Genomic DNA, 25,030 nt, shown 5'->3' on the forward strand with positions numbered 1-25,030 from the left:
TAGGTTGGACATTAGGAAAAACTCCCTAATTGTCAGGGCGGTTAAGCACTGGAATAAATTGCGTAGGGAGGTTGTGGAATCTCCATCATTGGGGATTCAGAAATAAAAAGGTTGAGAACCCCTGGAGTAAGGGACCATCTGTCAGGGAGCTGAGCTCACCTGCGTAGCGAGATATATGGGATCACCCAAGGGGACTGTCTGTGATTCCATGTTAATGCTGTTACAGAGCCTGAAGCGTTTACGCTGAATATTTGGTTGCTGAAATCTCCATACGGACCTCGCACCCAATTTGGGGTTTGTGCCCTGCTTTTCACCAGTCTGCTTGAGGCTGGTGCTCATGCTCTCAAGTCACTAGAGATAGCGTTACAGAGAGAGGGGCTGTGACTTCCCATGGTCACTAAACAGGACAGTGACAGAGCCAGGAACAGATCCTGTTAACTCCAGAGCCCCTGTCACCCGCAGCTTGGAAAGGTCCCCAGAGCACACTGTATTAGGCTGCAGGAAGAGGTGTGCAGGGACTGCAGCTGAGCTGCCCTGCCAAGACAGCCTGTGCATCCATGGACAAACCACCTCGCTGGGGGGCTATCCCCTGGGTCAGGAGAAGTCAGTGTCCAGGCCTGTGGGGCTGTGCTCCTGGATCATACCTCCAGAACTCACTGCTTCCCCTCCCTTACCAGCTGCACTAGTCAGCCAGATCCTACCCTCTGTGAGGTCACTCCCCACCGCTCCCACCACCTGAAACCTTCAAAGTGGGACATGGTGCACCAGTACCAATCACAGTGCACTAGTGTAAATTCTGTCTGTACTAAGGGTTTGCACAAGTGTCTAAAACATCAGTGTGGCAGAGACCTTCAGAAACAGCAGTATGATGGCACTATAACCTATTTCTAGCTCGACCACAGACAGCCTGGCTGACCTTGGACATGTCAATGTTTCTCCTCCCAACTTTACTCTTTTTACCCAGTTGCCCACTCACTAGGGTCTCCTCTCTCTCCAGAGCTGCTCACCACTAAAATCTGTGTGGGTGTCACCAGAGCTGAGGTAGTTCACCTCTGGAACAGTCTTACAACGGGGGCTGTGGAGTCTCTTTCCCTGGAAGTTTTTAAGAACAAGTAGGACAAACCTCTGTCAGAGATAATCTACATACACTTGGTTCTGCTTCAGCAGAGACTGCTGGACTTGATGACATCTTGAGGTCCTGTCCAGCACTACATTTCTAGGATGCTATGCAATATATACATATAAAAACACAACATACAGAATAAAACCCAACACAACATAATGTCAGGCAATTCAGGGGGGGAAAAAAAAACACAGCCTACACTCAACAGCATAAAATGACAATACAAAGGAAAAGAAAGCAACACGATGCAAACGACGACATCCTAGGACAAAAAAACACAATGGAAAATAGCTCAACTCAAACCAACACAGCACAGGCATCAAACAAGATGGGGCAAAACAATGCACCATAAAACTGCTACACAACATGGTGCGATCACAGTTCCAAATGGCACCATGCAAAACAGCTCAGCGTAGAACAGGACACAGCACAAAAGAGAATTATTTCAATGCAGGCCTGGAAGGGATCTTGAGAAGGCGTCTACTCCAGCCTCCCGTGCTGAGGCAGAACCAAGTATCCCTAGACATTCCCAGACTGGTGTATCTCTAAACTGGTCTTAAAAACCTCCAGTGAAGGAAATTCCACAGCCTCCCTTGTAAGCCAACGGGCTTTTGGTTAAGGGGAGTGGTAAGAATTGAAACAATTTGGATTCAGTTCCCAGTTTTGCCCCAAATTCTCCATGCAAACTTGTTAGACACCAGCCGCTGGCGTGTGCCAGCTAACTTGGGCTCACACGGCTCAGGCTGTGGGGCTGTTTAATTGTGGTGTCCATGTTCCGGCTGGGGCTGCAGCCCAAGGTCTGGCACCCTCCCACCTCACAGGGTCCTACAGCCTGGCTCCAGCCTGAGCCCAGACATCTACACTGCAATTAAACAGCCCCTTTGCCTGAGCCCCATGAGCCTGAGTCACCTGGCATGAGCCAGCTGGGGGGGTTTTAACAGCAGGGTAGAGATACCCTTGCTGTCTTTTCAGCACCAGTCACAATGGGAACCCTGATCTTGGTGTCTGTGCAGAAGCCCTGCACAACAAGGGGCCTGACCTCAGTCGGGAACTCTGCAACTCCCAGCATCACAGGATCCCTGATTTTGTTTAGGGTCCCTGCAGCATCTGGCAAAATGTGGAGGCAGGATCTGTCAGGGTCTGTGCAGTGCCCAGTACAGTGGTGGGGCATGATCTGGGTCAGGGTCAGTGCAGTGCCAGGCCCAACGGGGACACAGATCTCAGTCGAGGTCTCTGAAGTGCCCAGCACAATGGAGGCAGAAATCTGGGCCAGTTGTGCGCTGCCCAGCACAAGGGGGGGCAGTGATCTCAGTTCAGGTCTCAGTTTTACCTGGCACAATGGGGGGCCTGCAGTGCCCAGCACAACAGAGGCGCAGATCTCACTTGGGGTCTCCACAGCACCTGTCACAACAGTGGGGTCTGACCTCTGTTGGGGTCTCTGCAGCACCTGGCAGAACAGGGCCCAGATCTCACTTAGGGTCTCTGCAGCTCCAGGAACAAGGTCCCTGATTTTGTTTGCTGTCTCTGCAGCGCCTGGCACAATGGGAGCCTGATTTCACATGGTGTTGATGCAGGGCCTGGCACAACAGGGGCCCGGAGCTCAGTCAGGGTCACTGTAGCACCCGGCACAACAAGGTCCCTGCTCTCTGTAGGGGTCTGTGCAGTTCTTGGCACCACCAGGGCCCCAAACTTGGTCAAGGTTTGTGCAGGGCACGGCACTGAGGGACCTGATCTCAGGCCAGGGCTGAGACACGCTCTGTACGATAAGAGCCCTGATCTCAGTCACACACCTGGAGAGAAAAGTGGGAAGATTTTCAAGAATTTGAGATCAGTATTTCAGAACTGAGGAGAAAATGGGGCACAAACTAAATATTTGCCAATATAAGAGAAAAACACCAACATGTGGGGAGATTTTATGTCACCGTTCAACAGTTCAAGAGAAAAGAGGGGAAATTGGAGGGGTTTATACAAGGTTATTTAATCAACAACAGAATAGGACGGATTCATCTTGTCACACATTCACATGGCCAGCAGAGCCCCGGGTGGTGCGGCTTTCACAGGGGAAAGGAGCAGGGCTGGAGTCAGAAGGTCACTGGCTATGGGGAGGGGCTAGAAGTGGGGTTTAGGAATTTGACTAGCAGGTGGGGGGGGCTGCTGGGTTGGGCAGGTGGAGGAGGGGAAAGTAACTGGACTGGGAAACCTAGGGCTGGGCCGTCTCCATGGGGGACACTTGCTCCTCCCTCCCCTTCCTCGCCCTTCCCATGCCCTGTTGCCAGCAGAGAGGGGCCCCCCAGCCCAGCCCAGAGGTGTCCCTGTCTCAGGGCCCCCCCCAGCCAACGCAAGGCAAACACAGACCAAAACAACGCTGTACACACACACGCTGGGCTTGTGAATAAGGGGAGAGGCAAGAACTGAAACAATCTGGGTTCAGTTCCCAGTTTTGCCACAAATTCTCCACGCAAACTTGAGCAAATTATTTCAGCTCTCTTAGCTTCAGTTTCCCCATCTGTAAAATGGAGAGTCGCCTCCCACCATTGGCCTATTTAGTGTTTGTGCCTTTTGTGACAAGGCCTCTCTGTCCCTGTGGGTATGTCGACACTGCAGTCAGACACCGGCGGCTGGCCTGTGCCCGCTGACTTGGGCTCACACGGCTCAGGCTGTGGGGCTGTTTAATTGCGGTGTCGATGTTCTGGCTGGGGCTGCAGCCCAAGGTCTGGCACCCTCCCACCTTGCAGGTTCCTACAGCCTGGCTCCAACCCGAGCCCAGACATCTACACTGAAATTAAACAGCCTCTTTAACTGAGCCCTGTGGGCCTGAGTCAGCTGGCATGAGCCAGCTGGGGATTTGACAGCAGGGTAGCGATACCCTTGGTGTCTTTTCTGCACCTGTCAGAATGAGGACTCTGATTTTGGTCAGTGTCTGTGCAGAGCCCTGCACAACTGGAAGCCTAATCTTAGCTGGGGACTCTGCAACTCCTGGCATTACAGGATCCCTGATTTTGTTTAGGGCCCCTGCAGCAACTGGCAAAATGTGGGGGCAGGATCTCTGTCAGGGTCTGCGCAGTGCACAGCACAGTGGTGGGGTGTGATCTTTGTTAGGGTCAGTGCAATGCCAGACCCAACGGGGACACAGATCTCAGTCGAGGTCTCTGAAGTGCCCAGAACAATGGAGGCAGCAGTTTGGGTCACAGTTGTGCGCTGCCTGGCACAAGGGGGGCCATGATCTCAGCACAGGTCTCAGTTTTACCTGGCACAACAGTGGGGTCTGATCTCACCTGGGGTCTCTTGAGTGCCTGGCAAAGCAGGGCCCAGATCTCAGTTGGGGTTTCTGCAGCAGCTGTCAGAACAGAGCCACGATCAGTACAATAAGAGCCCTGATCTCAGTTACACACCTAGAGAAAAAAGCAGGAAGATTTTTGAGAATTTGCTATCAGTATTTCAGAACTGAGAAGAAAATGGGGCACAAACTAAATATTTGCCAATATAATGGACAAGCATCAACATGTGGGGAGATTTTATGTGTCGATTCAACAGTTCAAGAGAAAAGAGGGAAAATTAGAGGAGATTATACAGGGATATTGAATCAAGAACAGAATGGGATGGATTCATCTTGCCTCACACTCACAGAGCCAGGAGGGAGCCCTGGGTGATGTCTTTTCACAGGGGAAAGGAGCGGGGCTGGAGTCAGAAGGTCGCTGGCTGTGGGGAGGGGCTGGCAATGGAGTCTGGGAATGTGACTAGCAGGTGATGGGGGGGAGGAGTAGCTGGCCTAGGAAACCTGGGGCTGGGCCATCCCCATGGGGGACACTTGCTCCTCCCTCCCCTTCCTGGCCCTTCCCACGCCCTGTTGCCAGCAGAGAGTGGTCCCTCCAGCCCAGCTCAGAGGTGTCCCTGTCTCAGGGCCCCCTCAGCCTCTGCCCAGTTCAGAAATCACTCGGGGGAACCATTTCCCACCCACACAAGGACAAATCCCTGCAGGTGAAAACAGGGGGAAACACCCCAAACCTGAGATCTGAACTGGCCATTGGCCAAGGGGAGAGAAAATGGGGCACAATGGGGGGGAGGGGAACAGGGAACTTCTCAGGGGTTTGGAGGAAGGGGGGTCACTCTGGGTGCTGCTCGTTGCTCTCTAGGGAGAAATGGGGCAGGACGGGAGGGGGGGTCCCCACGGGGGGGGCAGCGGTAAATCCGAGGGGATCTCAGTCCCCCCCCTTTCTCTCCCCGCTCCTCGGGGGCCACCTGCTCTTCCCCCCCGCCATGTCCCAGCTGCACAGACATTTCCCACCCGCCCCTTTCCCAGCCCCCCCGGCCCCACGCAGGGACCCCAGTGGGGCCGGGCCCCTCCCCCGCGGGGCCCCAGGGCAGAGCCTGGACGGGCCGGGGGGCGCTGGGCTCCTGCGGGGACAGCAGCTCCGAGCCCCCCGCGGACGCTGCCCCCCCGGGAGCAGATCCCGGCGCTGCGGGATGCCGGGTCCCCCCCGGACACTGGGGCAGAGTCACCGCCCGGCCCCCCCCGGGGCTCGCTCCGGGACCTGGAGCTGCAGCTCCGCAGCGGGGGGGCAGAGCCCGGGCCGGGCGCGGGCGGTTACCGGGTCTCACCGGCACAAACCCTCCTGCTCCGCCCGGAGTACGACGGAAACAGTGACCGCTCCAGATTCGCGACTTTGGCTGCACCGAGCATGCGCAGATGAACTGAGCATGCGCAGTAACCTTTGCTGTCGCCGCTGCCCTCTCTCTGCCCTCACTTCTGCGTACAATTTGCTGCCTCCTCTTTGGGGGGGTTTAAAAGCACCAAGGGGGGCAAATCGCAGCGGGGGGGGCTGCCAGGGTCTGAGCAGGGGGCAAAAATTTACTGGCCAGGGGGGATCAAACTGCTGTAGGTAGCGGCGGGAGGGGGCTGAAGGGGGAAAATCGGGGGTGGGGGGTGGTAGCCGGGGTTAAGCCCGGGGGGGGAGACGCTGCCAGACCCTGTGCGGGGACAAACCCCCCGTTTAAGGAGGGGAAGAGGGGGGAACAGCGACCCCTGGGGATGAGCCATCCGCTGTGCTCGAAAATCTGGGGGTGTCGGGGGCTGTGGGGGGGGGCAGAGGCTGTTTTCGTTCTGCTCCCAGGAGGCTGCATGTCAGCCCCGGAGCAGGGGGCGGGTTCCTGGGGCTGGGTCTTAAAGGCACAGACCTCCCAATTCCTACATTGTCAAAGCTTAGACACCGCAGCTCCTCCCTGTCTCACACACGTGTTGCGGGGCTGTTATTGCTCCAGCCACGAAGCTGAATGCAGTGAAATATTGTACAGACGCCCCCTCCCTCCCTCAAACTCTGCCTCTCGCGCTTTGACTTTGGAAAAGTGTCTCTGTCAGTTTCTATGTCTATATGAAATCACTGCAGCTTCTTTCTCTTACACAACGTGCTGAGTTGCTAACTCCCTCCCAGAGCCCACGTGTCTGCACCCCCTGCTATACCCCAGGTCAGAGCCTGCACCCCTCACTCAAACACCCAGCCCAGTACAAGGGCACTGTTTACAACCCGGGAGCTGCCAGACGGGCACTGTCCAGCCCCGCCCTGTGCTGCCATCCTGCTTCTTCCCCTTCGGTGTGGGCCCATGCTGCACCATGCTACCCCCCTGCCCAGCACCCCTCTGGCTCCCTACGCCCAGTGCCACACCACCCAGAGACCCCTCCACACACTCCTGCCCAGCACCCCTCTGACTCACTACGCCCAGTACCACACCACCCAGAGACCCCCCCACACTCCTGCCCAGCACCCCTCTGACTCCCTACGCCCAGTGCCACACCATCCAGAGACCCCCCCACACACACCCCTGCCCAGCACCCCTCTGGTTCCCTACACCCAGTGCCACACCACCCAGAGACCCCCCCACACACACCCCTGCCCAGCACCCATCTGGCTCCCTACGCCCAGAGCCACACTACCCAGAGACCCCTCCACACACTCCTGCCCAGCACCCCTCTGACTCCCTACGCCCAGTGCCACACCATCCAGAGACCCCCCCACAAACACCCCTGCCCAGCACCCCTCTGACTCCCTACGCCCAGTGCCACACCATCCAGAGACCCACACACACACACCCCTGCCCAGCACCCCTCTGGTTCCCTACACCCAGTGCCACACCACCCAGAGACCCCCACACACACACCCCTGCCCAGCACCCCTCTGGCTCCTTACGCCCAGTGCCACACTACCCAGAGACCCTGACAGAGATCCTGTCCCCACATTTTGCCAATTGCTGCAGGGGCCCTGAACAAAATCAGGGATCCTGTAATGCTGGGAGCTGCAGAGTCCCCAACTGAGATCAGGCTTCCTGTTGTGCAGGGCTCTACACAGACACTGACCAAGATCAGGGTCCCCATTGTGATACGTGCGGAAAAGACACCAAGGGTATCTCTACATTGCCATTAAAACCCCCCACTGGCCCTTGCCCACTGACTCAGGCTCACACGGCTCAGGCGAAGGGGTTGTTTAATTGCAGTGTAGATGTCTGGGCTCAGGCTGGAGCCAGGCTGTAGGACCCTGCGAAGTGGGAGGGTGCCAGACCTTGGTCTGCAGCCCCAGCCAGAACATCGACACCGCAGTTAAACAGCCCTGCAGCCTGAGCCCTGTGAGCCCAAGTCAACGGGCACAGGCCAGCCACCGGTTTCTGACTGCAGTGTCGACATGCCCACAGGGACAGAGAGGTCTTACCCCAAAAAGCTCAAAGGCTAAATAGGCCAATGGTGGGAGGCGACTCTCCATTTTACAGATGGGGAAACTGAAGCTCAGAGAGCTAAAGTAATTTGCTCAAGTTTGCATGGAGAACTTGTGGCAAAACTGGGAACTGAACCCAGATTGTTTCAGTTCTTGCCTCTCCCCTTATCCACAAGCCCAGCGTGTGTGTTCAGCGTTGTTCTGGCCTGTATCTGCCTTGCATTGACTTCCAAGGGAGACTGTGGAATTCCCTTCACTGGAGGTTTTTAAGACCAGGTTAGAGATACACCAGTCTGGGAATGTCTAGGGATACTTGGTTCTGCCTCAGCACAGGAGGCTGGAGTAGACGACCTCTCAAGATCCCTTCCAGGCCTGCATTGAAATAATTCTCTTTTGTGCTGTGTCCTCTTCTACGCTGAGCTGTTTTGCATGTTGCATTTTGGAACTGTGATTGCACCATGTTGTGTTGCATAGTTTTATGGTGCGTTGTTTTGCCTCAGCTTGTTTGGTGTCTATGTTGTGTTGGTTTGAGTTGAGCTATTTTGCATTGTGTACTTTTGCCCTAAGGTGTGTTAGTTTGCATTGTGTTGCTTTCTTCTCCTTAGTATTGTGTCATTTTATGCTGTACAATGTAGTTTTTTGTTTTGTTGTTCTTTTTTGAATGGCTTGACATCATGTTGTTGTGTGGTTTTTCTCTGTATGTTGTTTTATATGTATATATCGCATAGCATCCTTGAAATGTAGGGCTAGATAGGACCTCAAGATGTCATCAAGTCCAGCTCTCTCTGCCGAGGCAGGGCCAAGTATATTTAGATTATCTGTGACAGAGGTTTGTCCTACCTGTTCTTAAAAACTTGCAGGAAAAGAGAATCCACAGCCCCCCTTGTAAGACTATTCCAGAGCTGAAGTACCTCAGCTCTGGTGACACCCACACAGATTTTAGTGGTGAGCAGCTGTGGAGAGAGAGGCGACCCCAGTGAGTGGGCAGCTGGGTAAAGAGACTAAACCTGGGAGGAGAAACATTGATGTGCGCAAGGTTTATGACAGAGCTAAAACTAGATCCCAGTTCTAGTGCCACCGTCCTGCTGTTCTGGGCACTGAAGGTCTCTGCCATACTGTTGTTTTAGGCACTGGTGCAAACCCTTAGTACAGACAGACTTTACACTAGTGCACTCTGGCACTGGTGCACCATGTCCCTGTTTGAAGGTTTGAAGTGGTGGGATGGGAGGGGCAGTGACCTCACAGAGGCCTGGGGCTGGCTGACCAGTGCAGCTGGTAAGGGAGGGGCAGCAGTGAGTGCTGGAGGTATGAGCCAGGAGCACAGCCCCACAGGACTGGACACTGACTTCTCCTGACTCATGACACACACACCCAGCTGTGTGCAGGGACTGCAGCTGAGCTGCCCTGCCAAGACAGCCTGTGCATCCGTGGACAAACCATCTCTTCCTGCAGCCTAATACAATGCGGTGTGGGGACCTTTCCAAGCTGCGGGTGATGTGGCTCTGGCGTTAACGGGGTCTGTTCCTGGCTCTGTCCCTGACCTGCTTGGTGACCTTGGGGAAGTCACAGCCCCTCTCTGTTTTCCTCCTACCCATTGTCTCCTTGGATTGTGATCTCTTTGGGGCAAGGACTGTCCCTCTCTGTCTGTGCAGTGCCCAGCAGAATGAGGGTGCTGATCTCAGTCAGGTTCTCTGCCATGTGCTGCACGATGGGGCCCTGATCTCCATCAGTGTCTGCAACACAAAGCACAGTTTATAGACTCACAGACTTTAATGGCAGAAGGTAGAGGTGTATTTCAGATGAGGTCTCATCAGTGCCTTTTATAACAGTACTAACCCTTTCATGTGTCTGCTGGAAATACCTCACCTGATGTATCCTAGGACTGCATTAACCTATTTCATGACTGCATCACATTGGCAGCTCATAATTATCCTTTGATCAACCAGTCCTCTGTCACTTCCAATCGATAAATCCCCAGTTTATTGCAAAATTATACACTTGGGGACTAACAACTAGAATTTGTGCACTATTCATTTTCATCCCATTTCTATTACTCCAGCTTTCAAGGACATGCAGATTTTCTTGTATGATTTTCCTGTATTCCTCCATATTGGCAATCCTTCTCGGCTTTGTGTCCCCGTCCCACTTCTTGTGCCAAGATCACTAATAAAAGTGTTGCGTAAGATTGGTCCCAAGGCTGATCTGAGGAACTCCACTAGTAACTCCCTCCAGCCTGACAACTCACCGTTCAATATGACTCCCTTGTACACTCCCCTTGAACCAATTCTTTGTTGACCTTTCGGTTCTCATATTGATCCCAATCTTCTCCAATTTAACAAATAGTTTCTCATGTGGAACTGTTATCAAAAACCTCACTCACGTCCAGATCAGGTTTCTGTGGCACGATCTACTTTTTGTAACACCACGTTTTATTTATTTATAGTGCTGAAGGCTGGGAGGAAGTGTTAGCAATAGGCTGAGAATGGCCATGTGGAGGTAGGGGAGGGGATGGCAGACAGTGGGGAGGTGGGGGAGATGCGGCATTGGAGGTGTATCTGGGAATGTGTTTTGTAGGAGTCCATGTCTCTGCTCCCTGTGGCTGTGGTGCATTCCGTACCAAAGCAGCACGTCAGCAGAGCAGACGCACACACTGTAGCTCTGTCTGTAACACGCAGCGTTCACTGCCAGACGGGCTGGGCAATTTTTCAGAGACCCAGCTTAATATGCCTGGCTGGGGTGGGTTCAGTTGGATGGGGGTCTGGGGCTCTGATAGTTTCGATGTTCCTTTTTACATGGTCAATTCTTTCCATTTATTGTTTTACCTCCACCTGTGCCCGAGGCTGCTCTCTTCTTAACTTGCTTCGGTTATTTCACTTCCAGTTTTTAAATGGGCTCTAAGAATTACAAAGCTGAATGAAAGATAAACAAACAGAAGCATTTGAATGTTGGCCCATAGCTGGTAGAACTATACCTAGTGACGGTCGGCTTTAATTTCCTGGTTACCTCTAGCATTTTCTGGTGGGGCGGATAAAGCAATGTCAAAGAGCCAAATGCACCTTTTTAGGGCAAATGGGCTCGTCAGGTGTTAGCTCTCTAAGGAACATGTCAGCAGCCAGGGCTTGCAGTCTTTCAGGAGAGGTGCACTGGGTTGTATTTAGGAATCTCAAAATGAATGGTGAAGACGGCTGGTTCACAATATCCAATGAAATCTTGCAAACAATTATACAAATGGACCCTACTGCTGTTAAAACAACACGGTATTAATACCAATTCAAAACTGACATTAAAATTATGAGGTAAACACATGAGAAATGAACTGACACCTACTTACCATTTCTTATTGCCTAAAATTTTGACACTCGCTCACACCATCTTTTTTTAAAAGCGATGCACAACACACAGTCATGGTAATGAATGAGAGCACACCCTTTACTGACTGCTTTGTGTTGCATGAGCATCTGATTAAGCACCTAATTACAACTGTACCACTGTAAGTGGAAATGCATCAACCCAGCTTAGCTCCAAGTTGTTTAGATGGGAATGAAAAATTTCTAAATTAAATACATGGCAGAATGGTTAATGGGGAAAATACACTGAAATACCTCTACCCAGTCCTGTTGACTTCTCCTAAACCCTCCATGAGTTCTGGCCTCTTGGTCAACTTGGCTCCCAGTCTCACATCAACTGTGCCCTCTCCCAGCCTAACCCATTTTTACTGAAATTGTTCACCCTCCTCATCCAGGCAGGGGGTTGGCGCTGCAACCCCTAAGGTACCTGCGTTAATCACAGTCTCTCGAACCGGGGCTATTTATATTTCAGGGAATGATTTATCCGAGTTACTGACTCTGGGAGGTGGGAGAGAGGAGAGGCTGAGAGGGCATTTGCTCTTAGGGCCATGTTCAATCCTGGTAGGCTCCTGTTACCTCGTCCTCCACCCTCCCCCATATGTGTCTGCTCATGTGTCAGTGTGTCACCTTCTGATCATAATGCCACTGGCTTCAGCAGAGCTCCCAGACAGGAACTGCATCACAAGAGGGTTACAGTACTGAGAGTAAAATACATCACAGGGAGAGAGTAATTATCCTGAAATGAAACATTCCAGTCTAGGAAGTGAAAGAATTCAAGTACTTCATTATTTAAAATTATGCTTGACATGATTAGATTTTTATGAATAAATTGCAGTAAATGTTGATTTCACAGTACACAGACAAATGAAAAATTTTTTTTATAGGTAATATACAGAAATGCTTCTGGAGAGAGTGGAGTTTGATTTAACGATATTTACACTGTATATTTTGGGTGTGACATTGACAATTTCTCTTTGAACGGTTATCTGATTTGGCTTTTGGAATCTCAGCAGTTACTCTTATTAAATAATTGTTGTCTGATGACCCCCCTAACTTTCCACAGCTCTGAACATTGAAATTGTAAACATTGAAAACAGGGCTTAAAAATAAATATCGCTATCTATTGAAATTAAAAGAAAGAAAGAGAGACAAAATGAATTTTGACAAACCCACTTAACAGCAATTGCAATATGTTAGGGGATGGAAATTCACAACTAAGGCCAACCTTAATTCTGCCCTGTAGTGACACCAGGCAATTGCCGTAGGGCTACAATTTAGACATTTTAGTGTATATATTCCCAGATTACAAATCAATGTAATCTAAAGACGCATGAGATCTTTTCCTCAGGATATCACCATCACTAGGTTTTTTCTGAACCAACTCATGTGCCTACATATATTACATCAGGACTATTAGCTGCAAATAAACTTTTGATCTCATCCAATAAGGTTATCCAGTTAGTTTGATAGGATCTATTGTGTCTAAACCTTTTTAATGGGTACTAATTATATTACTCGCCTTTCTTTCTTAATGAAATCCAGTATCGGCTGCTCCATTCTCTTGCCCAGTATTGATTTCAGACTGACACACTTGTAATTAGCTGCGTCATCTCTTTTATACTTTTTAAATATTGGCACAGCATTAACTTTATTCCAGTCTTCTGGAATTTCCCAAGTGTTCCAAGTCCTAATTAAAATCAACATTAACAGTCCACCACGCTCCTCCAGCAGGTCTTTCAAAACTCTAGTTATCTGGACCATTGTTAGGATTAATTTTGTCCTTTTAAAAACTTCCTTCTTATTTTCATTGGTTGATCATTGATTTCTGATAGCTTTCCTTGCCAACTTTCTACAATTCTGACCTTCGAACTTCTATTCTTTACTATTGACTTCCCCTTTCTTCCATATATTTTATTTGGAGAGTGTTGGGATTCCTACCAGGGAGCTACCAGCAGGGTCCAGAGACAGCCCCATCTCCTATATTAAGCTCTGGCTAGTAGCTGTGTGATAAATGTGATGACCCTGCTTCCGTCCGTCAGCTGGGAGACACAAAGGTTCTCTCTTCCTCCTGGCTGCTCTAGGCAAGGTGAGGTGGGACTCTGTTAACATGTGCCTCCTGGAGCTTCCATTTCCCTGGTGCTGCTGTTCTGTGAATCGTGGGGTTGTGAGTGGGGCAGCAGGTACTGAGTGTTGGACTCGTTCTTTTTCAGGATCCGGTGACTTTCGAGGAGGTGGCTGTGTATTTCACTAGGGAGGAATGGGCTCTTCTGGACCCTGTTCAGAGAGCCCTCTACAGAGATGTCATGCAGGAGAACTATGAGACGGTGACCTCGGTGGGTAAGGAGTCCTGTCCCCTGTGTTATTAGAAGCTGCGGGGTCTCTAAAGAACCTGAGCAGTAATAACTTTATACCTTTATTCATCACCCAAGTTTTGACAAGTTTCTTTGCCCCCTTTTTTTTCCTTATCTCCCATACACTAGCAGGCAGCAGGGAGGGAGGAGGTAATGAGGGATGAGGAGGCAACACAAGAAGCTCCCAAGGCGCCGGGAGGTGGTGCCGGCTGCGAGTAATGGGAAGAAGCGGAGGGGAGTGTGGAGGAAGGGCACCCAGGAAGTGGGCTGGGTGGGTCATTGGGAGGGAGGAGAGGTTTGGGGATCTAGAGCTGTGGGGGATCCCAGACGTTTAACCCTGAATCCCTACCCAAACCTCAGGTAAATCTTAGACTTCAGCATAACCACTCTCGCAAAGCCTCAACTTAATATAAGGCCCTGAACTGTAGCATGCTTAGGCTACGTTTACTAAATCGTATCACTAAATCGACCACGGCTCGATCGATCTCAGAGCGTCAATCCCGGCTGTAGTGTCGACCTGTCCTTAATAACCCATTTCTTTATGCTCACCTCTTTGCCTCCACACATGTTCCAAGCTAATAAGCAATACTCTGATCATGGCATCTTACCTCTACAAGTATAAAATTGCCCACAAGACATGAGACTAGGTCATAAATCCTAAAATCAGGGCAGAGTCAAGAAGAGTGAGAGTTTGGAGAGAGCCTTATCCCCCCTCTCCCCATCTGCAGCAGCCACAAGCTGTCTTCCCTCCAGGCTCCTTGGATCTTTGAGCCTGTCCCTCCTGAGGTTGCGTAGCCCAGTTCTTGTTTCATACATTCTCCTTTCCCAGAAGAATTAGAGGCTGTTGCTCCTGAATGTTAGCGTTTAATTCCCCAGCCTTCTCCTCACACTGAGGGAGTTTAATTCTCCCTCCCATTTCACCTGAGTGACTAGATTTCCTAATGCCCCAAAATGTGCTTTTGCAATGTCACAGTCCAGGGGTAGCTAAGCCTTTGACCTGCCTCCATGGTCTGCTCAAGGAATGGCCCCTCAGGTATCAGGCCTCTAACCAGCCCCTCACTATGGATAGGGACCCACATGCCTCTCCTTTTTGACCAGTGTGTGAGGATTGCAGCTTGTCCTCCACTGTGTTTGCTGGACTAACGTCCAGTTCCTGTGCTTTGCTTTCTCTCCAGGGGCTGTGAGCAGTGTGTCTGAGATAGAGGTGGAACTTTTGGTGATACTTGTATGATGCCAATACGCACCTCAGTTTTCTGCTGTGATTGGTATTGCTATGATTATAAAGAGCAGGAGACGTGAGGTGTTTTGTCACGTAGCTGTCATGGGGTGATATGAATGGGTCATTTAGGACTGGCTGGGAGTAACCTACATCAATCGAATACCCGACAGAGACAAGAGAGTGACTGTCACCCAGGGCTGGCCAGAGGATTCAGCGGGCCTGGGGTCTTGGTGGCGTATCCCTCTTGTCCGCTCTGACACCGCAGAGCATTTTCCCTGTGTCCCCCTTACCAGCTGGAAGGAGGTTACTAGTGGAGTTCCTCAAGGATCGGTTTTGGGACCAATCTTATTTAACCTTTTTATTACTGACCTTGGCAAAAAAGTGGAAATGTGCTAATAAAGTTCGCGGATGACACAAAGCTGGGGGGTTTTGCTAACAAGGAGAAGGACCGGGATATCCTACAGGAAGATCTGAATGACCTTGTAAACTGGAGTAATAGTAATAGGATGAAATTTAATAGTGAAAAGTGCAAGGTCATGCACTTAGGGATTAATAATAAGAAGTTTAGATATACATTGGGGACGTATCAGTTGGAAGCAACAGAGGAGGAGAAGGACCTTGGGGTATTGGTAGATCACAGGATGACTATGAGCCGCCAATGTGATATGGCCGTTAAAAAAGCTAATGCAGTTTTAGGATGCATCAGGCGAGGTATTTCCAGCAAAGGTAAGGGGGTGTTAGTACCGTTATATAAGGCACTGGTGAGACCCCACCTGGAATACTGTGTGCAGTTCTGGTCTCCCATGTTTAAGAAGGATGAATTCAAACTGGAACAGGTTCAGAGACGGGCTACTAGGATGATCCGAGGAATGGAAAACCTGTCATATGAAAGGAGACTCAAAGAGCTTGGCTTGTTTAGTCTAGCCAAAAGAAGGCTAAGGGGGGATATGCTTGCTCTTTATAAATATATCAGAGGGATTAATATTAGGGAGGGAGAGGAATTATTTTTGCCCACATGCTCAGGGTTTAGCTGATCGCCATATTTGGGGTCGGGAAGGAATTTTCCTCCAGGGCGGATTGGCAGATGCCCTGGAGGTTTTTCGCCTTCCCCTGCAGCGTAGGGCACGGGTCGCTTGCTGGTGGTTTCTCTGCAGCTTGAGGTCTTCAAACCATTTTTGAGGATGTCAATAACTCGGTCCTGGGATAAGGGTTGTTATAAAATTGGATGGGTGGGGTTCTGTGGCCTGCCTTGTGCAGGAGGTCAGACTAGATGATCAGATTGGTCCCTTCTGACCTATGAGTCTATGAGTCTATTTAAGCTTAGTACCAATGTGGATACAAGAACAAATGGGTATAAACTGGACACTAGGAAGTTTAGACTTGAAATTAGACGAAGGTTTCTAGCCGTTAGAAGAGTGAAGTTCTGGAATAGCCTTCAAAGAGGAGTAGTGGGGGCAAAAGACAATCTGGCTTTAAGATTAAGCTTGATAAGTTTATGGAAGGGATGGTATGATGGGAGAGCCTAATTTTGGCAATTGATCTTTGATTATCAGCAGATAAATATGCCCAGTGGTCGGTGATGGGGTGTTGGATGGGATGGGATCTGAGTTACTGCAGAGAATTCTTTTCTAAGTGCTGGCTGGTGAGTCTTGCCCACATGCTCAGGGTTTAGCTGATCACCATATTTGGGGTCGGGAAGGAATTTTCCTCCAGGGCAGATTGGCAGAGGCCCTGGAGGTTTTTCACCTTCCTCTGCAGCCTGGGGCATGGGTCACTTTTTAGTGGATTCTCTGCGGCTTGAGGTCTTCAAACCACAACTTGAATACTTCAATAACTCAGACATAGGTTAAGGGTTTGTTATAGAAGTGGATGGATAGGGTTCTCTGGCCTGCTTTGTGCAGGGGGTCGGACTAGATGATCACATTGGTCCCTTCTGACCCTAGAATCTATGAGTTTATGAGCTCTGATGCCGCAGAGCATTTACCCTGTTTCCCTGTTCCTGTTCCCCCTCCTGTTAGACTCAGTTTATATACTAATATTCTCAGCTATACCTTTGCTTAACCAATCATTGTACTGAAATTTAATTAACCAATCCTAACACATCGAAACATAATTCTCTAACCAACTGTATCCCACTACCCTACTTAACTTACACCTAGCAAAATTAATTATACAGCAGAGAAAAACAATTAGAAAACCAGACTGATTAACATTGTAAAGTGGTGGCCATAAAGATAAAAGAATACAAAAATGAGGGTTTCACAACCACAAGCATTGAATAGTGATTTCTTGCCAAACAGGCTGCTATCAAACTAAGTTTTCTTTAACCATCTTAAGATCTGTTTCTTTATCTGGTAGTGCTGGGCACTATCAGGACAGGATCATCTTCCTAACAGCCCAATAGCACCTTATTTCAATGTGACTGGTTTGGGATGTGAGGATGTGACCCTTTGCTTCCCAGCTTATGGCTGCCCCTGCTGCTTAGCCAAAGGCCTTAGCCTCAGGACAAGGCCTCAGACTGTCACGGTAAGAGAAGGCCCTTACAAATACAGGCAGTGATTTTGATTCTTTTTTTTCATACTCTTGTAAGTAGCTAAGTGATAGAAATACCCCTAAGTTCTTAAACTATAGGCTTTACAGGCAGGCCTGAATATCTCTATTCTAACAGTGGGTTCTGTCCTTTCCCCCATTCTATGTCCGTCTTGTGTATTTAGATTGTAAATTCTTCAGGGCATGGGCCATCTGCTATTCTGTGTTTGTACTTGTCCTAGCACAATGGGGACCCACTGTTAGTTGCTCCTTAGCACTAATGTAATGAATATGATTTATAATCATAATGACTCTCCTTCCACTTTGAGCCAAGGAAGCTGACCTTGGGATGTTACTGCTTAACAATGAGTTGGGGGTTAAAACCATGGACTGTTCTTTGTGACAAGTATCCCACAAATTCCACTGACCTCCCTGGTTTTCTTTGCCTGCAGTAGGGTTTCCAGTTTCCAAACCTGATGTGATCTCCCAGGTGGAACGAGGGGAAGAGCCGTGGGTCCCAGACCTCCAGGGCTCTGAGAAAGAAGTTCTTCCAAGAGCTGCCTGCACAGGTGAGGACTTAGTTAAACGAACTCAACAACTGTATGGGAATGCAGGAAACATTTGGGATGCGGTACAAAGACCCTATGAGCTCTCCAAGTTCAGGATTGTTCCCTGCAGATGTAGAATCATTATGGCAGATGTGACTCATGGCTTCCCTCCTATTCTGACTGACAACTGGCAGCAGGTCGCTCCCCGATCTCGCTTTCCTCTGAGTGTTCTCGTGAGATGCAGACCAAATCTGATCCCTTCCTCTCTCCTCTGGGGAAGATTTTGGGGAAAATCAGATTCTGATAGGTTTGATCTCTCCCACACATATTTTGGATTGTTCATCCCTTTTTCCATTCCTCTCTCTGAGATTTTCTTTCTTTCCGGTGCAGGTAGTGACCTATGTCTGGATTCTCTCTCTATCTCTCATCAGGTGATGGGATGGTGAGTCAGAATGAGGAGGAGAAACCCCATCAGGAAGATGCTGAGCAAGGGGAACGAAATGGAACTTTATCAGGAAGATCCAAAGGGAGTGTTTCCAGGAGTTGTGCACTCCCAGAAAAACCAAAAGCCTGTGAAACTCAGGGGAGGCCTGAGGGAAACTTTAGTAGCCTCTCAGACCTTGTAACAAGCGAGAGAATCAACTTGGAAGAGACACGCTACACATGCCACGAGTGTGGGAAAAGCTTCTATCGGAGCTCTACCCTGAACACACATCGTAGAATCCACACAGGAGAGACGCCCTACACGTGCGCTGAGTGTGGAAAAAGCTTTAGTTGGAGCTCACACCTTATCGGACATCGGAGAATCCACACACGAGAGACGCCATACACGTGCACTGAGTGTGGGAAAGCTTCAATCGGAGCTCTACCCTGATCACGCATCGTAGAATCTACCCAAGGGAGACGCCGTAGAATCCACACAAAGAAGATGCCCTACACATGCTGTGAATTCAGAAAAGCTTCAATCAGCGCTCAAGGTTCATTAGACATCAGAAAATGCACATGAGAGAATTGTAATAAATCCCTTGACTAGGGTTGGCCAAAACGAATTTTTTTTTAAAAATCACATTTGCTAATTCCCACATAGTGATTTTTGCATCATCTTCACCGTGATGTCTCAGCTCCACCAGATAAGTTGCTGCCTTCTGCCTTTTGCAGCTCATCCTTCTTTGAGGTCAGTCCTATGATCTTCTCTATCATCTCCTTTCCTTTTGAGTCATAGGTGTGTCCCCCTCCAGCCAGGAATGTTCATGAGTTCCAAGTTGGGGAGAGAGGTTTGATCCCAGCAAGGTACACTGAGGCAAAAACTACCTGTGCCTTCCATCCACTAGGACTGTACATGGCATTGGCTGCTCAAGTTAGTCATCTTAATGTAATAAGTTGTAGTGCAGATGCAGCCCAGGTGCAGTGGTTGGCATAAGCTTTCCCCTTGACCTGACCTAAACTCCATCACTTTTCCTAGTCTAAACTAACCCTGAGCATCACGGTTATCCTGTTTCCCCATTTCAAAGCCATTGTTAGTCATCGAGTTCTCCCTTGGGGAACAAATTGTTTCATTCCCAGTTGTTCTGATGTTGCTTCAGGTTGTGCTGGAGAGCAGATATTTTTATTATTATTTTCAACACTTAAAATATATTGAACTATAACAAGATCAGGAACAGGGCAGGGATAGGGGAAAAAGTCATTTCATCCTCTGTAACAACAGATGTAGTTAGGGTAAGTCAGAGGGAATCCCTTATTCCCCATCACTCTCCTCCTTCAATCCATGCTAGAACCTAAGAATCCTTTTCCTTTCCCCAGTTGTGGGATGGGAGACTTCCAAAAGTGCTCCCTGTGCTATAGCACATGGCTAAGCTCAGAGAACAAATCCCAAATCTCCCCTAAGCTTTGCTTTTTGAATTCTGTATTTCTGATTACTTCAAGCCTGAGCATTGTGATTATTTACCAGTTTCTCTAGCACTGTTCCTACCACTGTTTCTGTAACATATTTTGTTTTTTATGGGACAGGGTTGTTGTTCCTTTGCCTAACCCCAACCTGGAAGGCCAGGGTGTCTGTTTTCTCTGGCCCCTCCCCACAGACAAATCTGACAGGGTTGAACCTGCCAGGAGCAAACAAAAGCCCCACCGGTCACACACACAAAGCAGATAGACATACACAAGACACAGAAGAAACTGAAAAATCTCTGTGCCCCAGATTATTTGAGCTATCAACATTTCCACTTTCCCACAGCATGTTAGTTCTGAAGGTTGTTTTAATTTGTTTCTTTTCTTGGAACCAGAACTGGGGAAAGAGAACACTGGAGTCAGTGGAATTACAGCAAGAAGGGATAAGTCTCATGATTCATCACTAACCAAAGGCTTTGTAAACAGAGCGATAATGTTACTGAATGGTCTGGCTAACTCTGCAGTTAGAAACAATCAGCTCTACGGGTGATAAATTGAGAGAGGCTCTGCTGCTGATCGTGAAATAGCAGCTGTTGAAAGGTAATGTGCTTCTATTTCAATGCCTCTGGAAGTACAGAAAACAATGATCTGTGTTAAAGGCAAGTTGCCATTTCTCAGAGCCCCAATTTCTATTGTGTGTGTACAGGAAGGTTTGAATGTGTAGCAGGTACTTTAGTAAAGCTTAGCTATTTTATGTGTGTAACAGGCTCCTGCCCACCTCCAGCAGAGGTTTCAGTCACATGCTATGGCAACTTACTGAACGTCACACAAATTAGTCCATTACTCCCCATATTCAGTCTCTGACAGGAATGTTAGAATGAGGCAGAGAACTGGGAAAGTATCGCAGTAGGACTACATTAAAAAGTGGGATTAATCAGAGCTGGGGTGCAGACAGAGCCTGTTCTACAGCTGGTGAAGTGACAGGGACACACTCCCACTAGTGCTGGCTCTGAAATAACTGCAGAAGCAGATTGAAGAGAATGAGCTCATGTGGGAGCTATGGGCAGCTGTCCTGTCAGTGCATCACTCACCTGGCAGGTGTTACACAAAACACAGCACTTCCCCTCTGGAAGAGAAACACTTCCCCCCACTGCCACCACTTCATTATACCGTCCATGGGGCTGTTTGTCCTGCAGGGCTTGGATCTCTTTAGGTGGTCCATTGTGATTCATAAAAGAGCAGGAGTCATCCCAATGGAAATCTCTTCACTTCTTTCTCAGTGTTATCTTCTTAGCCCTGGCTTTGGAGATGACCTTAGCCTTATCCTGTCTTGATTTTAGGTAGGATTTTGATCACCTTCTCGGGCTTGGCAGCTTAGAACTTTTGAGGGCTTTTCTCTGCCTTTTTGGTCCCGGCTGCAGTCAGTACATGGTAGACATGTTCATGGTGACCTTCCTGAGGATCTTGGCAGCTTTAGCCAGCTTCTTGGTGGCTATTTTCCTGCTCACAGCCACTGTCATCTTCTCATGCCTTGTCCTGGGGGCCCAGCTGCTGGTTGAATGGGAAGGAGCCAAAGTGCTGGTGACTTTAGCCTGCATCAAGTTGCCTTTGTTCATCAGACTCCTGAAGCCCAACTGGACGTGGCTCTTGTTCTTCTGCACAGCACAGCCCTGGAGAAGAGGGATCTGCAAATGTACATTCCTATGATCCCTTTGTTTAATGGATGAAAACATAAACTCTACACTTAGAGGATTGGAACTGATTTCAGCTGATGGTCAGGTTTTCTAGGGTTTTTATGCATTTAGACAGTGAAATGTTGAGTGTTTACATTCATTTCAAGCATCCCCATATAGTGGAGCTCCTGAACATCATGGAGAATGGAAATGAAAATGTTTTCCCTTTTTTCAAAAGTAAAAATAAAAAATAAGAGGCTTCTTAGAGGGCATTTGGATTTGAAGCAAGGACCCCTTGATCTGCAGTCAAACACTCTACCACTGAGCTGTACCCCCATTAGAGCAGATACTTTCCCCTTGTAGCTGAAGCACATCAGTGATTCCAGTAGCAAGGGCAGGTTCTCTCTGGGGCACAGAGATTTTTCGGGGAGTTGGTGGCTCCTTTCTTTCCTCACACTGGAGTAAACTCAACTTTTTATTCCATGGTACATGTTTTATGGACTAACAACAGCAGCTTGAAGAAAGAGGAGAATGAATATCTCACTGTCAGGGCTGAAGGTTGGCCATGTCCCCTCTGTCTGAGCATTGCCATTGCAGGAGAGAAGGTTTCAATGGAATTAAATGCCCTGGCTCAGACTAGAGACACAGAAAGGTTTTGCTGTTCGTTGAACAGCAAAGGAAATTGTGTCGGTATGTGAAACTGAGGAGGGACATGAAATGCCCACAGGGTGGCGCAATGCCCTAATCCAGGCCTGCACAAATCGTTAAGCGGCAAGGGCCACATTACTCTAAAGTAAACAGCTGAGGGCCAAAACCCCCTTTGCCTGTGATGAGTGGCTCATACTGCAGTCTGCCCCAGTGAATGAGGGCTAGATGGAGATTGGGCAGTAGCCAATACTGAGGTGAAGTGGGGATAGTGGGTGGAGGTTCCCCTGGGAGGGGGAGACCCATAACTGTAGGGGTACTGCCAGGGGGTACTGCCAGGGTAAAAGGGGCACCGGGGTCCTGGGAGGTACAGGGGCCCTGCTGTGGTAAGGCAGATCACCGGCCTGCGGAAGGCACTCTGACGTCTGGAGAGCTAATTCCCAAAATGATCAGCAGGAGGTGCCGCCAGGTGAGTCTGCCCCTGCTTACATTGGGGAAGAATGAATATGGTTTTTGTAAAGGAAAATCATGTCTCACAAATCTACTATAATTCTTTGAGAGAGTCAACAAGCATGTGGATAAAGGTGATCCCGTGGATATAATATACTTAGATTTTCAGAAAACCTTTGACAAGGTCTCTCCTCAAAGGCTCTGAAGCAAAATGGGATAAAATGGAAGGTCCTCTCTGGGATAGGTATGGTTCAAAGGCAAGAAAGAAAGGGTCTGATTTTCAGAATGGAGAGGTAAATAGTGGTGTCCCCCTGGTGTCTGTAGTGGGTCCAGCACTGTTCAACATACTCCTAAGTGATCTGGAAAAAGGGGTAAACAGTGAGATGGAAACATTTGCAGATGATACAAACCAACTCAAGTTAGTTACGTCTAAAAGAGAGTGCAAAGTGTGACAAAGGGATCTCACCAAACTGTGTGACTGGGCAGCAAAAAGGCAGATGAAATTCAATGTGGATAAATGCAAAGTAATGCACATGGGAAAACATGATCCCAACTCTACATCTAAACTGATGGGGTCTAAATTTTGCTCTTACAACTTAAGAAAGAGATCTTGGAGTCACTGTGGATACTTCTCTGAAAACATCTACTCAATGTGCATCGACAGTCAAAAAAGCGAGCAAAATGTTGGGAAGTCATTAGGAAAGGGATGGCTAGCAAGACAGAAATATAATATTGCCTGTCTATGAATCTATGGTATGCCCACATCTTGAATATTGGAGCTGGTCCCCCATCTCAAAGAGATATATCGGAATTGGGAAAGGTACGAAAAAGAGCAACCAAAATTATTAGGAGTCTTGAACAGCTTCCGTGTGAGGTGAGATTAATAAGACTGAGGGGAGTTTTCAGCTTGGAAAAGAGATGACTAAGGGGGGACTAGGATAGAGATCTATAAAATGATGACAAGTTTGGAGAAAGTAAATAAGTAAGGAAGTATCAGAGGGGTAGCCGTGTTAGTCTGGATCTGTAAGGAAGTGTTATTTACTCCTCATAACACAAGAACTAGCGGTCACCCGATGAAATGAATAGACAGCAGGTTTAAAACAAACCAAAGAAAGTATTTCTTCACCCAACACGCAGTCAACCTGGGGAAACTTTGTCAGAGGATGCTGTGAGGGCCAAGACTATAACACCAAAGAACTAGATAAGTTGATGGAGGACAGGTCCATCATTGGCTATTAGCCAGGATGGGCAGGGATACAAAACCATGTTCTTGAAGTGTCCCTAACCTCTGTTTGCCGGAAGCTGGGAATGGGTGATGGGATGGATTGCTTGATGATTCCCTGTTCTGTCGATTCCCTCACGGGCACCTGGCATTGGCCACTGTGGGAGGATAGGATTCTAGGGTGGCTGGACCATTGGTCTGATCCAGTATGGCTGTTCTTATGACCAATAGAGGGCAGTCCCCACCAGCAATATTTATATTTGGTGCACTGAAAGGGCTAACTTTCCAAAGGTGATCAAAATGATTAGTGAAAGTGTTTTGGAGAAAAACACTTAACAGAACAATGTAAATGAAAATTGGAAGCTGTTGTTTAAGGAGCTTGTTAGATGGGGCATAAGCCATGTTGCATAATTAGCTGAGCTTGCAATGACCTTCCACTCAACTCGCTGACATTTCTCCATCTGCAAATGTGGTACCCATTTTAAAATCTAGATCCGATCAATTACAACACATCAGAGAAGATTCTAGGCATCAATGATCTGATCATTGGGTTGATGGAGGTAAACAAGACATTCCCATAAGGCTCCCTCCCTCCCTCTTCCCAAGAGCCATCCTCATCCTCTCTGCCCTTTCTGCTCCCACATCCTCTGCAAACTTTCAAAGACAGATGCCTGGTGATGGCCTTTGCTCGTGGGAATGTCGCCTAGTGGTCAGGGTTTTGGTCCCACGGGGGGGAGGGTGCAGCAGATGGCAGGGGAGCCCATGGCTTCCCATGGGCTCTGACCCAGGCCACTCTGAGGGCAACACTTCCTACCACCCTGCTATTGTCCAAAGTTTGCAGGTTATCACAGGAAGCTCTGACGGGTGTCAGCTCACTGCTTAGCACCTCTTCTCAGCCGGGCATGTCATGGCAGCTTTCTCCTTGGGGCGGCAGCTGTCTCAGTTACGCTGACAGATCCGGGTTGGTGACTTGTCAGTGGGTGAGGTCGAAGTGGGAACTCAGGAGCTTAGTGCATGAGCCTCTACAGCATGAACTAAAAGCCACCTGGCTGCTAGCTAAGACTGCAGAAAAGACTCGTTTTCTCTCTCCCTCTAAGTGATCTTGGTGCCACTAGCTGGGACACAGCACCACACCCTGGAGATGTGTGGGTTACATACGTCCCCTAGCTAAGGAAGTGCATCCTGAGCTTCAGAGTTCCCAGCTATAATCCCAGATGACCCCTGTAACAACTGGCCTCTGGCAGGACACTGCTGGGAGTATCAATTCAGGACAAATTGCATGGAGCAGGGAAGTCACAGTCCTGCCTAGAATATGAGGCAAGTGTACTAGAGAACCAG

At 48.9% G+C, this 25,030-nt stretch overlaps 1 protein-coding gene across 1 annotated transcript in view; it reads left to right on the forward strand.

The window, feature by feature from the left end:
* Positions 1-18,692, forward strand: part of LOC127042164 (zinc finger protein 679-like) — a 316,167-nt gene extending 297,475 nt beyond the window's left edge. The window contains exons 3-4 of the mRNA XM_050935778.1: positions 17,723-17,839; positions 18,250-18,692. Coding sequence (XP_050791735.1) covers positions 17,723-17,839; positions 18,250-18,692 — 560 coding nt within the window. The remainder of the gene's footprint in view (positions 1-17,722; positions 17,840-18,249) is intronic.
* Positions 18,693-25,030: the final 6,338 nt, after the last annotated feature.

Source organism: Gopherus flavomarginatus, unplaced genomic scaffold (assembly GCF_025201925.1).
Source record: "Gopherus flavomarginatus isolate rGopFla2 unplaced genomic scaffold, rGopFla2.mat.asm mat_scaffold_34_arrow_ctg1, whole genome shotgun sequence".
In the NCBI taxonomy this organism is placed as follows: Eukaryota; Metazoa; Chordata; order Testudines; family Testudinidae; genus Gopherus; species Gopherus flavomarginatus.